Source organism: Argentina silus (assembly GCF_951799395.1).
Source record: "Argentina silus genome assembly, chromosome: 5".
In the NCBI taxonomy this organism is placed as follows: Eukaryota; Metazoa; Chordata; class Actinopteri; order Argentiniformes; family Argentinidae; genus Argentina; species Argentina silus.
The window spans coordinates 10,058,203-10,072,571 of NC_139659.1; the positions used below are offsets into that span (position 1 = coordinate 10,058,203).

A 14,369-nucleotide genomic window follows, 5' to 3' on the forward strand; every position below is an offset into this window, starting at 1 on the left:
TGGCCTGCTTTTTACCTCATTTTTCACACGGAAGAAGTCAAGCCCTGATCTTTGATCTGATTGGATATCAAATATATGTACCTCTCCTATTTCTTATATGATTGGCCAAAAAAGTAATTCGCCTGCTCATACTGAACAGCCATTGGTAATTCTTCCTATCAATAACATGGGGGGCCAACCCCCTGAGCAAATATCACACTAGTGTGTGAAATGCGGCGCTGAGAATGGGAGAGAATGCCCTTCTCCGGGATGCCTAACTACTTCACTGTGAGTATATGAACTATTAGTATTGTTTATCTCTCTTGTCCATAAAGGAACCTGAACTACATATGCCAATCTCATAAACAGGCAGTGAACAATGGCTTTAGTTTTAGTGGCCCATCATGGGTTGCTGAGAGTTATGCTGTCACACTGTGTGAAGTCAGTGGCAGTGCACTGACAGGTCAGATTGTACAGAGCTAGCTATCTTAGCTAGCTATTAGCTAGGCTAACTCCCCACACTGTCCAGCAAGCTTGCATTGATAGCTAGTAGACAGCAATCAGGACTGGTTTGTAACTTTTCTTTCTCCGGTAGAGCGAAGAGAGGTCAATCATTTGCAATGGTGAGTGTATTTAGGTAAGAATACAGCCCGACATCTCATTGGATGAGTGTACTGTAGTGTAACTTGGCTAGCTTCAGTGGCAACTAACTAGTCGGTTATTAGCTAGCAAAAGTAGCATGCTACCGTCATTTTGCCTGTAAAGTCTCACCAAACATGTCTCAGAAAATGTTCAAGGTCATTACCGTTAGCGATATGGTTATATTCTTCCTCTCTGATACACATTGCACTGAGCTAGGGAATGCCATTGTCACTCTATCTGCTTGATTCCCTGATGATGATGATGACAACATGCATGTCCTCCGGTTTACAGGGGCTGAGAAACATGGCACTGTTCGATAAGTAAAGAAGAACACCAATCCAGACAAGACCTGAAACCTAGTTGTGGTCATTGGATGCTGTTACAGTTTGAAGCTGGACCAGTGTGGGACCCGGCATCAGAGGTGGATGACCACTGACAGATCAAAAACAGGCCCTGTGCTGGCTGGTCTCAGGACAGTGCCCTTTAGGAGGTGGATGTGAAGTCGTGTTGGGAGCTGTGTGGCACTTTCTCACGGAAATGTCAATGAAAAGAGCAGACGGGATGTCCATTGCCCAGGCCTTAGCCATGACTGTGGCTGAGATACCTGTGTTTCTGTACTCCACCTTTGGGCAGGTAAACATCATTCAAACCACTGTTTATTTACTATTTGATTTGATTTACTCCCAACAAGAATGTACGCTTCAAATCGTCAGGCTTGCTTGGCCTTCACACTTCTCTATCCCTGTCAGTCCATATTTTCCCAGCTACGGCTCTCTCCGAGTCTGAAGAAGGTACTGTTCGCAACAGCACTGGGGAGTGTAGCACTGGCTCTCACTGCCCACCATATGAAGAGGCGAGGGAGAAAAAGGAAGCAGGTGATGCCGGGGGAAGGTGACCAGAAGCCAGTGGGAATACCAGAGGTGCTGCTAAGGACAGGGAGGCCGTCATCCCTAAAAAGAGGTGAGTTTCTCTGATGTGATCTTAGTCTCAATCAGGATTACAATGGGATTAAGACTACTTGTACAACAATTTGAATGAAAAGAAATTGAGCATGATCATCGATCAGACTTTCTAGCAGTTTTTCTTTGGTTTATTAGCACTGTTATTAACGCACAATTTAATTGCAGGTCCCTTTCCAGGGCGACAGATGATGAGCCCCAGCACGAGGAGCAATGACACCATGAGTGGCATATCCTCTCTGGCTCCCAGTAAACACTCTAGCTCCTCACACAGTTTGGCTTCAGTACGTTTTACTGTCCCTCCCTCCTGTCACTCTCTCTTTCTTTCTCTGTCATTTGCCTCTCTTTCTCTTTTTGTGTATGGCCCTTTAGAATTCAGGATGTCGTTGGCTGTTTCTTTTCTCATAGGTGCGGGTTCCGCCTTCTCCGAACCAGTCAGCCAATCCATCGACTCCCTGGGAGGCAGAACCTGTGGAGGAGGAGCCGGGCGCAATGGAAGACGCGAATGCAGAGAACCTCTACATCATAGGTAACTCCTCTCATGATTCTCCTCATAGCTTTGGAGAAAAGGGTTTGTTAGAGAGTACTCTTTATTGATTTGAATCAGGAAATATATCTGCCAAAGATGGAAGTAGTTGTTTTAAAACATTCAAAAAACCTGACAGGCCTCCAAGAGCCATACACTCCCAGTCCTTTGATGGTATCATCAAACACAAGCGGACAAGTTAATTCCACCGTCTATGGTCTTTTACAGTGTATGATGTGATTAATGACATGTCTCCTGTCTCTTCCTAAGGGATGGAGCTGTTTGAGGAGGCCCTGCAGAAGTGGGAGCAGGCTCTGAACCTCCGCCATCGATCCCACTCCAACGCCTCCACCAGTAACAGCCTCGCCCTGCAGGGGGCAGCATGCGCTGCCGCCGCCCCCGACATGCCAATGGTACCCACAACTCTCACACCCACCAGAGATGACATTACAGATGTAGCTATAAGGAAAGTCTGGAAAGCCTGGCACATAACTGTCTGTGTAGTATTGTGGTGTGTGATTATGGTTTTTTAAGTTTTTTTGCTATGGACATTGCCATATTGGTTTCCTTCTGCATCGCCAAAGAGACTGATGTAGATTGCGTGATGCTGTTTCTTGTCTAAGCTTGACTGACACTGACCTGAAATAATAATAATTTTTGGTTTTGTTATTTTAGGAGTCTCGCAACAAGGTCTTTGCAGAGAAGCTTGAGACTCTTCTGCACCGAGCATACCACCTACAGGAGGACTTTGGTAGCACCATCCCCCCAGATAGCCTTCTGGCAGACTTCGGTAATGAACAAACTGTTCCCATAAACCACATGTTTGTTTATCTCAGTGGTTGGCCAGTGTTTTGACTGATGTTATAGTTATTTTCTTATGGCTCAAACTGTTTTCTGTCATTCCACCAGAAAGTGAAGGGACACTCATCCTGCCAAATATAGAGAGCCCAAACAGAATGCGTGACGATGATGCCACCACCATCACCTCAGACGATTCCTTCTTCTCAGCAGCAGAGGCAAGTCTCTCTCCCCCTCCCACACCCACTGACACATTTCCCCTCTCACTCTTCTGTATCTACTCACATGCCTGCGCTCTCTCTGTCTTGAATATATATGAATGTCATGTGTGTGACCTAGGAATGTGCTGGTCCTTCCTTTCTACAGCTGTTTGATGCTCTCTCTCTGGAGGAGGTGTACCAGCCACTGAGGCCTGCTGCTCTCTATGACGAGGCTCTTACTCTGGTCAGGGAGGGGAGGGTGGTCTGTCGATCAATCAGGTAACTGACAACTACAGACCTAACTCTCTATTATGAACTATATCTCTGCCTCATCTCTGATTCATGTAATTCTCTTTCTTCCCCTGCAGGGCAGAGCTGCTAGAATGCTATGGTGACCAAGACTTTCTTGCCAAGCTTCACTGTGTGAGGCAAGCCTTCCAGGTCTGTGATCACAGTTATTAAATGCCTATAGTGGATGAGTCGATAGAGAATGCACTCGAATTAAATTAAATTGAGGTTATAAACAGCTGTTACAAAGGTTTTGAGGTCAGCAGTGTTTGGTGGTTGCTTCTGCAGGTTCTGTTGTTGGACGAAACTCACCGGACGTTTTTCATGGAAACCGGGAAGCAAATGATCACAGGACTCATGATAAAGGCAAACAAGGTGGCGATAAACACTTGCACAGAATCCTCATACTGTACATACTCTAGTTGTATTTAATCCTCTTATCTCCTGTGAATGTGGTTTAATCAAGATTTGTTTTGTGCCTACCCCCTCAGAGTCCCAAAGCCTTCCTGGAGAGCTATGAGGACATGCTTCTCTTCACCCAGAGAGAGGAGACATGGCCTGTCACCAAGCTGGAGCTGGAGGGACGAGGGGTGAGACAAGTTTTTATTTTTATTTTTTTATTTTTATTTTTTTTTATATCTCCACGTTCTCTCTTCAAACCTACACGAAATTGTTTGCAGATGTTGTTAGTATGCATTTTTTTTAGGATATCTGACATCTGGTTAACTCTCACCTTCTCCTGATTTAGTATGACCTTTCATCTCCTCAGGTGGTGTGTTTGAACTTCTTTGACATTGTGCTGGATTTCATCCTGATGGATGCGTTTGAGGACCTCGAGAGCCCACCCACGTCCGTGGTGGCTGTGCTAAGGAACCGCTGGCTCTCTGATAGCTTCAAGGAGACGGTAAACACACACTAGGGGAGGCTGGTGGAGGTAGAAATCGGAGGATGGGCTCATTGTAATGCATTGAATGGAATGAGGAATGTTATCAAACACGTGCCTCATCGGTATGTTGGTCATATGCCCCCAGGTACTACTGTCATTAAAAGATGACAAGTTTCATAGTTATTATTAGTAAATCATCACACAGGCAGACTAGAGGAGTGTATTTATATTCTGGGTAAGAGTGCATTCACCTCAATTATGCTACTGATGAGAATATTCTGAAATGTAATAACCACGTTGCATGTTTCGCAGGCCTTGGCTACTGCTTGCTGGTCCGTTCTGAAAGCCAAGCGACGCCTACTGATGGTGAGTCTAAACAGTAATAATAGGGATGTGTCTGAAATGCACTTGTGTAGAATAGGTGACATATTGAGATGGCCCTCAGTGTTGCTCCCTTAGTGTTGCTACCTTGCTTCTCGGTTCAAACCATTTTAGTGCCTTGCACTGAAATTATCACAATTTTTCTCTGACCTGTTGTGTTTGCTAGGTTCCAGATGGCTTCATATCCCATTTCTATGCCATATCAGAACACGTCAGCCCGGTTCTGGCCTTTGGGTTCCTAGGCCCTAGACAGCACCTTAGTGAGGTGTGCACCATCTTCAAGGTGAGGATTTTACCTATTATCCAATGACTGTTCTGCGTTATAATGGTTGGATCTCTGTGTAAAATGATTACACTGCCTCCACTCTTGCAGAACACACCTTATATTTGATTACTGTGAGCTCCACAATGCTTTAATCTCTCTGATGCCTTAATCTGTAAAGAACCATAATCCCTGTGGTCTACCTGTCCTGAATAAGGACAGAGATTTGAGAAATGAACCTTGAATTTTTCACTAGTTCATGTACAAGAAGATATCTAATAATTTACCTCATCAATACCCCCCTACAATGTATATTGTGTATTTTAAAACACTGTTTTACTATATGTCTTTCCTTTCCTTCCCAGCAACAAATCGTGCAGTATCTAAAGGACATGTTTGACCATGATAAGGTTCGCTTCACCTCTGCTGAGTCCCTGGCTGAGGACATCCTGAGCCTGTCCCACCGCCGCAGTGATATACTGTTGGGCTACCTGGGCATCAACAGCCAGCTGGAAGCCAACGGAGCCCTGCCCAGAGACACAGACTGCCCCACAGGGCACGATTAAGACCTGGGCCCAACTGGGCTGGGCTGGACTAGACTGGAGTTGATATGGCTGGGCTGGGCTGGGCTGGGCTGGGCTGGGCTCAGTTAGAGTGGACTTGGCTTGGTTGGACTAGAGTGAACTCATCAGGCAGAACTGAAAAGAATCACCACAGAATTGCAATCAAGAATTGCATGGGGATTGAACCAGCCTCAATTAGTAGACGTGGTAGACCTAACATCAGCGAACCTGGGGTGAGTTTCCCGAAAGCTTTATAGTGTCCTTCTTGAAGTCACTCTTAGGAGCCTTCAGCAGTTTAAGCGGGATTCCTGAAACCCTTCGTGGGTCACGTAGTACTTAAATTCTTTTGTGAATTTACAAGAGCAGCAAGACCACTCGTGGAGCAGCCAAAGAGTGTTGTTAGGTGAAACTTGCCCTCCTGCTTCACTTTACACATTTACAATACACCACAAACAGATTACTAACATGTTTAAATATTGCAGATTCCAAAAAGTAGGTCTTGTCAAGCAAAACAAAGTCTGTTCTTAATCGTTTTTTTTTACATAAGCATGGACATCGGTGAATATCTTGATTTATTGCGGGGCATATTATTGAGAAAACAGATGCAGCTTCTTTTTACAGCTCAGCATAAAGTCTACATTTCTGATAAAAGCGCTTTGTGTATGCCTATATTTTGAATCGTGAACTGTAACAAAGGCATTACTTAATCAACATGATTATGATAGCCCACTCTGTTGTGCACAGGCCTGTCAAAGTGTGTGTCTCAATGACAACATCGCCGAACGTTTGTTATAAGAACTGGTCTAGTGTCTTCTGTATTAGCCTATTATACTTAGGCCAGACAAGCTGCTCAAATTCTAACCTATCGATTATGCATTTATTGCATACCCCTCTACACTTCAAGATTAACTTCACAATGTATGAGTTACAAGGTGGTTTGGGAAACACTCGCCAAGTCCTTCGTGAAGTGGTTCATGAAACTCAAACATCCATTGTTATCGGGAAACTCACCCCTGATCAGTCTGTGTTCATCAGACTGAACAGGCACCAATCGTACCGGACCTGACTTGGATTGTACATCGTAGAGGAGGGAACTGATTGGACAACATCATTCCATCAATCAGTGTCCTCATAATCCCTTTGTTCCATTGTCAGAAGAAATAACAGGCGGGAATATGTTCATGGTGTGTGTATGTATGTGTATATTTTGGGAGTAGGGGATAGAAGCTATGCCTTCTTCTGACAAACATCCCAACACGCTTGGCCAAATGAAGACTTGCACTGAGACGTGATTGTTGCTATTGTTTTCACAAAGGTAGCATTTTGAGAATTCAAAAGAATGTGTGATACTTAGGGTCAGGGCACTGGACAGTTAAAACAAGTGTGTGCAGGAGAAGTGCACTGACTACCCCAGACTCCCAATATTGTTGGAGCACTGAGGTGCAATGGTGCCAAGCAGTCGGGGACAACACCTCAAATCCTGATAAGAAAGTTGTAACTTTTACCTCAATTACAAACTGACCTGTACATAAAGTAATGCAGGCTGCATTTTAATTTCGCTCGGGAAAATATCATTTACTGCTTTGAGAAATACTGTACGTGTGTGTGTGCGCATACGTGCGACCAAGTGAGTGAGTTGTAGTCATGTCTGTAAGAGAAACGGTGTCACGGTGCCCTCCAAGCCAATAAAAGGAGAGGGGTTAGATGTTATAATCACATTTCACAAGGTAATTTCGGCTGTTTCCATGTTTGATTTAACAGTGCGGTCCTGACTCCCAGAACAGCCTGTTTTACACAAGAAACATAACGTCTCTGCCTCACCTTACTGAGACTTAAGGACCTTCCTGACATTTAAGTATTTTGAATTCACAGTTACCGTGCTCTGGGCCCACATGTCTTGCACAGGTCTACACCGTGTTGTCAAGCTCCATACATGTCACTAAAATCATATACTGCATATGGTGATCATATTGCAATACATTAAATTGGTGTGATCCTTATAAAAGAGCACAGCATAATGTAGCTGTGTATTCAGAATCAATGCTTTAGGGGCATTCTGTTTTGTCAAATTTAAAAGTACCTACTCAACCAGCAGAGTTTAGCTTTGTTTTCTGGCACATGAAGCACCTGCCTTTGTTTGTCTTTTTTGCACTTTATTGGAAAAAAAGAAAGGAATGGAAATGCTCTAACCCTATTTATTTATTTTTAAATCGAAATAGTTGATTAGCGCCTAAGGCATGGTTCATTGTAATAATTCTATTTTAAACCTTCTCATCGAAAAGTACTGATATTATGAAATAGGTAAAAGCTAAGTTTAGAGGTAATTTTTTTTGCTGAAAGGCACTGAATATCCATTGTATAATTTCATCAATTGATTGAACCAATGAAAGAATATCCTGTTGATTTTTTTATCAGTCAATTTAAATCAATCAATTTAAATTTTTTGGCATGTGTATTTGCTGGTGCATATAATCTCCCTGTCAGAATTGTTACTGGTATTGGATCCATTGGGCCCAACCCACTGACAACAGAAAACAGTTCTGCCTAGTTACTGTTAACTGTCAAGTATAATCTGAATCCATATATATCATATCCAATTGGATATTGAGTAATTCCTCAGATGCTCAAACTGTGGCATTTGGGCTGTCTGATTAGTTTACTTTCCCTTTGTGGGTGAACTAAGAATAGATCTTCAGAGAATAACTATCCTCAGCTACTGTGAACCTTTGAGATAGTCACACTTGCCCCTTCAATGAGTTCAGTGTTGGATTGCTTAGACTAGGTGGCCTGCCCCTAGTGCCCCCTCACCCTTACATACTCTCCAGTATACCTGTCCGGATGCCAGTAATTGTGGTATCAAATATAGGAACAAGTATAGGAACACTGAGATCAGTGATGAAAATAGCAGATTTAGTGATAACTTGAATTGTTAAAACTGTGTACTGATTGTATTTCAGCTTCTCAATCATAAATATCTGCAAGTCTGTAGGTTGATGAGGAAGATTTCAGATGGCCAAAAAGAGGAAAGGAGGATGAATTGTTAATGTTTTCTGTATGGAATTATGTATTGTGTTCTAGTTATGCCTTTTGTCATTTTTTCTGAAATTACAATGCCAGCACAAACTGTTAAACATTTTGGAATCTGCATATTTTAAAGTTGTTGTTGTTGTTGTTGATTTCTTATTAAATTGCCTGTTAATTTTGCCTTTTCCCAATCTAATATGTCTGTCCTCTTTAGTTTATCTTTTTGAATTTCATCAGAAATCAATATGACATGAATCCATCATTTAAGTACTTTAGGTCAAATAATATAGAAGCTAGAAGCTACATGGACGAAGCTACATAACCTCTAGAAGCTACATAACCTCTTCTATTTCAGGTACTTATTTGACATTTAATATTTTCAAATTAAATGGATTATTTGTCCCTCTGAATATCATAGATAATGTAATCTGGAGGGAAACAAGAGAGGGATATACGGTCTTTGGGGAAACCTACATTGTGAGTAGTGGCGTTTGATTAAATTAACCAGGTAAAATCGGCGAGAGCGGAGCGGCGAGGAGAAATCCACCTGCATCATGGCGGATCATTCAGAACGTAGCCTACATGTCCTTTCCATGAAATCGCTGACAAATTCCAGACTAGTTCTCCTTTTTAAAGCACATGAAGCAATATGTCAATGGACGTTTATTAATCAATCAAGATAACACTTTTGCCCATGATAACACAGTCACATTCCTTTGAGTCGGGGTTTTGACCGTCATTTGTGAACGGATCACCCCGGCTCTAGCGTCTGGTGAGATGCCCAGGGAGGGAGCGAATAGAGGGAACCCGCGGGTACAAAACGAATGCAATCACTGGTAAAGCCGGTTCGCGGGTAGTAGTCTGAGAACTAAAACGAACGCAACTACTGGCTTGCTTTAACAGAACTGGACTAGGTTCACCATTGGTTAGACGAATTTGGGCGTTACATTTTGATTTGTCAATGCACATTGCCCGGTGTCCGGGTAAGATGGCGTCGGAAGAACAGTGCTCGGTACCACCTCGATGGCGGTCGATATCTTTAACCCACGTAGAGTTCCCCGCCGGTAAGCGTACTCTCTACACGTTATTTGTCGATTATATGCGTACAATTAATGCTCACAGCTTTTGTAATCTTTATACGATCTTGAGTTGTTTTACTACTGGATGGACACAACCGACGGTAATTGCCAAATAGGGAGACATGAAAAAAGCGTATGTACAGGTCTGCAGGCAACGTAACATGAGCTGCCAAATAGTGAGACAGTTCCGCATGCGCAGTTCGAAAAGTTGTCCACAATGCCAAATAGGCTAGCTAGCTTACTACAAAGAAATTTTACAATTAAATGTTGATGATGAAAATGTTCATAGTTCCGCATAATAAAATAAATGTATCTGATCGAATTCAGCGCTCGAGTTTGCAGTTGGTGGCTTTTAATCTAAACTGTGGTTCTGGTCGACACATCGCTAGCTAGCTGGTTAGCTGAGAAGAGCCATCATCATATAGCCAGCTCCAAAGCTAGCAACATTAACTTTGCGCCATATGAAGATTTTACTTGTGCAGCTAGCTGCTTAGGAAACATTTCCTATATGAGAGTGACTATAATGCTTGGCGAACAAACTGCAATTCATGCTAGTTATCATAAATACTGTTATTTTATTGGAATGCATAAGATGTCCTCGTCTTCCTATGGTTGAGCACTGATGATAGTGGCAAGATAGTTTATAGAAATCCAAATAAATCCGGCAAGGTGCAAGTCTGCACTGAGAGTCATGGCTATACTTGCAGAATATCCTTTACTCCTATCAAAATCCCCTGGATTTTAATTAAACTGATTTGTTAATGTGTTGTGTACGTATTATAACAGATTTGTATGTTTTCTTAGGTGATCTGACTGGACAGGTGTTGGCCTACACCAGCCTCCTTCCAATAGCGGTCCTCGTGGGCTTTGTCACCCTCATAGTGTTCAAGCGTGAACTGCACACGGTAAGTCATGCTACAAGTCTGCAGTATTCAGGGCACAAACGGATATGTTTGTCCAAGCTCATGTAGATAGATCATTATTGGCTAATATGCAAAGATGAATATTGGGAGTGCAATGGAAGTTACATGAAACCATAAACTTCTAAAAGCTGTGTCACAGCACCAACACAGTGGAGCAGGGCAGTTACAGTGATCAGCTACTATCTTCTTCCCATTCCTCATTGATAGATCTCCTTCTTTGGTGGGCTCGTACTGAATGAAGGAGTGAACTGGCTGCTGAAGCACATTATAAGGGAGCCCCGTCCATGTGGAGGTGAGTAAATTGAGCACCAATGAGTTGACCATCAAGCTTGTGTAGTTGAAACCTAGTTCCCCCAATACATTAATTTGTCTGTGCATGAAATATGGTAGATGTATGGCAGTACCCATTCATACTACCCATGGATTTCTGTAGCAATGGTGTGTAATTGTGGTCTGTCTAACTGTGGTCTAAGAAGTGTTGAGCATTCAGTTTACTTTGATGAAGCTTTAATGCGAAACAGCTGTTAGGATGAATAGAATAGCTTGCATTTCAATCAATAGCATGGCTTCTTTTATTCTTCCATTTCTGATGGGTGCCTCTGAAAAGGTACGGTTTGAAACAGCATCTCTGAGGTTGCTCCTGTCATCCCTGTTCCCCTGGATCTTTCTTTCTAGGGGCTCATGCAACCCTGAACACAGAGTATGGGATGCCCTCCAGTCATTCCCAGTTCATCTGGTTTTTTGTTGTTTACTTCTTTCTTTTCCTTTATTTAAGGTGAGTCAAATTAGTCTCCCTCTTTTTAAAATGAAAAGGAGGATACAGCAATGATTCCTCATCATTATGCATTCTTACAGTGCATGAAATATGATGACTGCTTTTGCACTTTGCCTTGAATGTTTAGAATGCATCAAACGAACAACGCTCGATGTGTGGAGCTGCTGTGGAGACACATACTGTCCATCATCTTGTTGGGAGTGGCCTTATCTGTGTCATACAGCAGGTAAGGAAGGGAGGAACAATCCAGGGGTGAAGTAGTCAGAGAGAAAAGTATTTTGAAAAAATGTTATGAGCAGAAATAGTTGCCAAATTGATCCAATCTCCTCATGATTTTGCTATTGATGGATGTCTAGGTGTATTTTAGAAAAGTCTGAAATAGTATGCAAGACAATCATTGAGTTATCAAAAAATATGCTCAATGCATGATCAATTGTTTTGTTCCCCTCAGGGTTTACCTGTTGTACCACACCTGGAGTCAGGTTTTCTACGGGGGAGTGGCCGGTAGCACCATCGGAGTAGTCTGGTTTTTCTTCACACAGGAGGTGCTGACGCCACTATTCCCGAAGATAGCGGCATGGTAAAGAATGGGGACACATCTCAGGGGGGGCCTGGCCTAATCTTAGCAGGATGTTAATGATTCAAGGGTGGCACTGATTTAGGCACCACATGGAGATTTTCCATGATTCTCTATTCCATTTGATGCACCTTTTCATTGTTATTCTTTTGCAGTTTCTAACCTTTTGTCACACAACATTCTCTCTATCTTTGACCACTGACAGGCCGATATCAGAGTTCTTTCTGGTGCGAGACACAAGCCTGATCCCCAACATCCTGTGGTTTGAGTACACGGTGACCAGATCAGAGGCAAGGTGAGATTTAGGGAGGAAATGCTGCAAAACACCATATTCCACATTGGTAATTGTTTTCAACCATTTAATTAATTGCCAATCTAATTGTTTGAATGTTCATTTATCCTCTAGAAACAGACAACGAAAGCTTGGAACAAAACTTCAGTGATCTCACTTCTTCTGTGAAACTGAGTAAAGGACCATACACACACACACACACACACGCACCAGATACACATACCAGATACACACACGTACACACACTCTCAAAACAACACACTGGAGAGTCATCCTCTGGACTGACCTGGTTGCAATGAAAAAAAGGGCCAAACCGTTTACAGGTGGACCAAAAGAGAGTGCCTGGACCAGGCCCGGAGCCTACAGCCTGAGCAAGTCCGTCCACATGCCTCTCCTTCTTGTACAGCTTGCCCAAATGCTCCCCAATGCATGCAAGACCGTGCAAGAGGCAAACTATTTAATGATAGATTAATATATATTTTAACTGTAAACGCACGCTGACAGTAACAGTGTACTGTAAGAGATTTAAGAAGCCAAGAAAGAGGGCTCAGTCAAGTAACAAACATTGGCTGGTGTTATCACAGCATGAAATTAGTGATTGTTTTTTTCTAAAATTACACAATTATGGGTGGGGTTGTGGACGTGGGGGGGGGGGGGTTGTGCGCAAGTGGTTGGTTTAAGTTGGAGGAGTTTTGGTTGTGTGTGATGGGGGGGGGGGGGAAATGGAAGTTACCTTTTTTTTCAGTCTTGTATTACAGAAAAGAACAATTTTTAAAGCTATGGTAAAAAAAAAGTAATATAAACTAAAATTTGCACTTTGTGAAAATTAAAATAAGAAAAAGTAAAAAAAAAACTTTAACACTAGATACTTGTGAAAGACCCCCTTGTTTTCTCCCCCTGATAACTCTTGCCTCTGTCTCTGTATATGACTGTCAGCCCTATGTGTTTGGTTCCAGAACTGACTTGCAAGTATTTAAGCCCTCACATACAGTATAAAGCTAATGTCCCCTCTGTAATACTTGAGCATTGAGGTCTTGATTTATGTTTAAGAGAACACTGAAGCAATGAAACGAGCTGTATTGTTTTTTGCTGTTCCTCACACCGGCAGCGACCCCTGAAACCCTGCCTGTCTGGCAACCTAGGAAGCGAAGCCTGGGATTTATATTGTTATTTTATTCTTTTTTTTTGCGGTTGTAGAGAACACAAAACTGTGGCTAGCCACTTGTCTTTCCTAACTTTCTTATAACCTGCCTTTCCAAGACAACATTCCATATCATCTGGTGATAAAACAAACGACATGACTGCTGAGGGGGGACATTTTTTTTTGTTGCTTTTGAAAAAAAGGAAACCTCAGGTCAATCGTAGCATGTGATTATGCTGTGTTCCTCTCATAACCACAACAGCTGATGTTTGCGGCTGTCTGGTGAGAGTCAAAAGCTGATTTGGAACTGTCATATCATTAGCTCCATAAAGGGAAGTAGTTCTCTTAGGTTATCATGTTTCCATGTGTAACCCATATCAGGCTGAATAAAGACATGTGTTTATGTAAAATTGTATGACTGCATTTTTTAAATTGCTGAGCAGAAGAGTTAAGCTGAAGATGATATAAATTCAGTTGGCATTAATGATCCTTTAAGCGAGCATTCTGGGGCTCAAGTGTAAAACACAAGAGATTTTGAACTTGTATAGTGCATTCGGAAAGTATTCAGCCCCTTCACTTTTTCCACATTTTGTTATGTTACAGCCTTATTCTAAAATGGATTAAAGTCATTTTTTCCCTCATCAATCTACACACAATAACCCATAATGACAAAGCCAAAACAGATTTTAGAAATGTTTGCTAATTTATTAAAAATAAATGAAATACCACATTTACATAAGTACTCAGACCCTTTACTCAGTACTTTGTTGAAGCACCTTTGGCAGCGATTACAGCCTCAAGTCTTCTTGGGTATGACACTACAAGCTTGGCACACCCGTATTTGGGGAGTTTCTCCCATTCTTCTCAAGCTCTGTCAGGTTGGATGGGGAGCGTTGGTGCACAGCTATTTTCAGGTCTCTCCAGAGATGTTCAATCGGGTTCAAGTCCGGGCTCTGGCTGGGCCACTCAAGTCTGAGGTTCTGAGCGCTCAGGAGCAGGTTGTCATCAAGGATCACTCTGTACTTTGCTCTGTTCATCTTTCCCTTGATCCTGACTACTCTCCCAGTCCTTACC

The 14,369-nt window shown here is 42.5% G+C and overlaps 2 protein-coding genes across 2 annotated transcripts; both read left to right on the forward strand.

Moving 5' to 3' along the window:
• Nucleotides 1-207: 207 nt before the first annotated feature.
• Nucleotides 208-8,660, forward strand: miga2 (mitoguardin 2). The gene is made up of 16 exons (XM_083669386.1): nucleotides 208-267; nucleotides 913-1,254; nucleotides 1,371-1,581; nucleotides 1,749-1,864; nucleotides 1,989-2,109; nucleotides 2,377-2,519; nucleotides 2,782-2,896; nucleotides 3,016-3,122; nucleotides 3,271-3,383; nucleotides 3,473-3,545; nucleotides 3,681-3,767; nucleotides 3,884-3,982; nucleotides 4,162-4,296; nucleotides 4,591-4,644; nucleotides 4,826-4,942; nucleotides 5,287-8,660. The coding sequence occupies exons 2-16, from the start codon at nucleotides 1,159-1,161 to the stop codon at nucleotides 5,485-5,487; spliced, it is 1,788 nt and encodes a 595-aa protein (XP_083525512.1). The 5' UTR covers nucleotides 208-267; nucleotides 913-1,158; the 3' UTR covers nucleotides 5,488-8,660.
• Nucleotides 8,661-9,469: 809 nt separating this feature from the next.
• dolpp1 (dolichyldiphosphatase 1) lies at nucleotides 9,470-12,784 on the forward strand (the record flags this gene model as incomplete). Its single annotated transcript, XM_083670915.1, has 8 exons — nucleotides 9,470-9,572; nucleotides 10,392-10,492; nucleotides 10,718-10,802; nucleotides 11,186-11,285; nucleotides 11,413-11,511; nucleotides 11,737-11,865; nucleotides 12,068-12,157; nucleotides 12,269-12,784. 8 exons carry the CDS (start codon nucleotides 9,470-9,472, stop codon nucleotides 12,303-12,305), a joined length of 744 nt encoding a protein of 247 aa, XP_083527041.1. The 3' UTR covers nucleotides 12,306-12,784.
• Nucleotides 12,785-14,369: the final 1,585 nt, after the last annotated feature.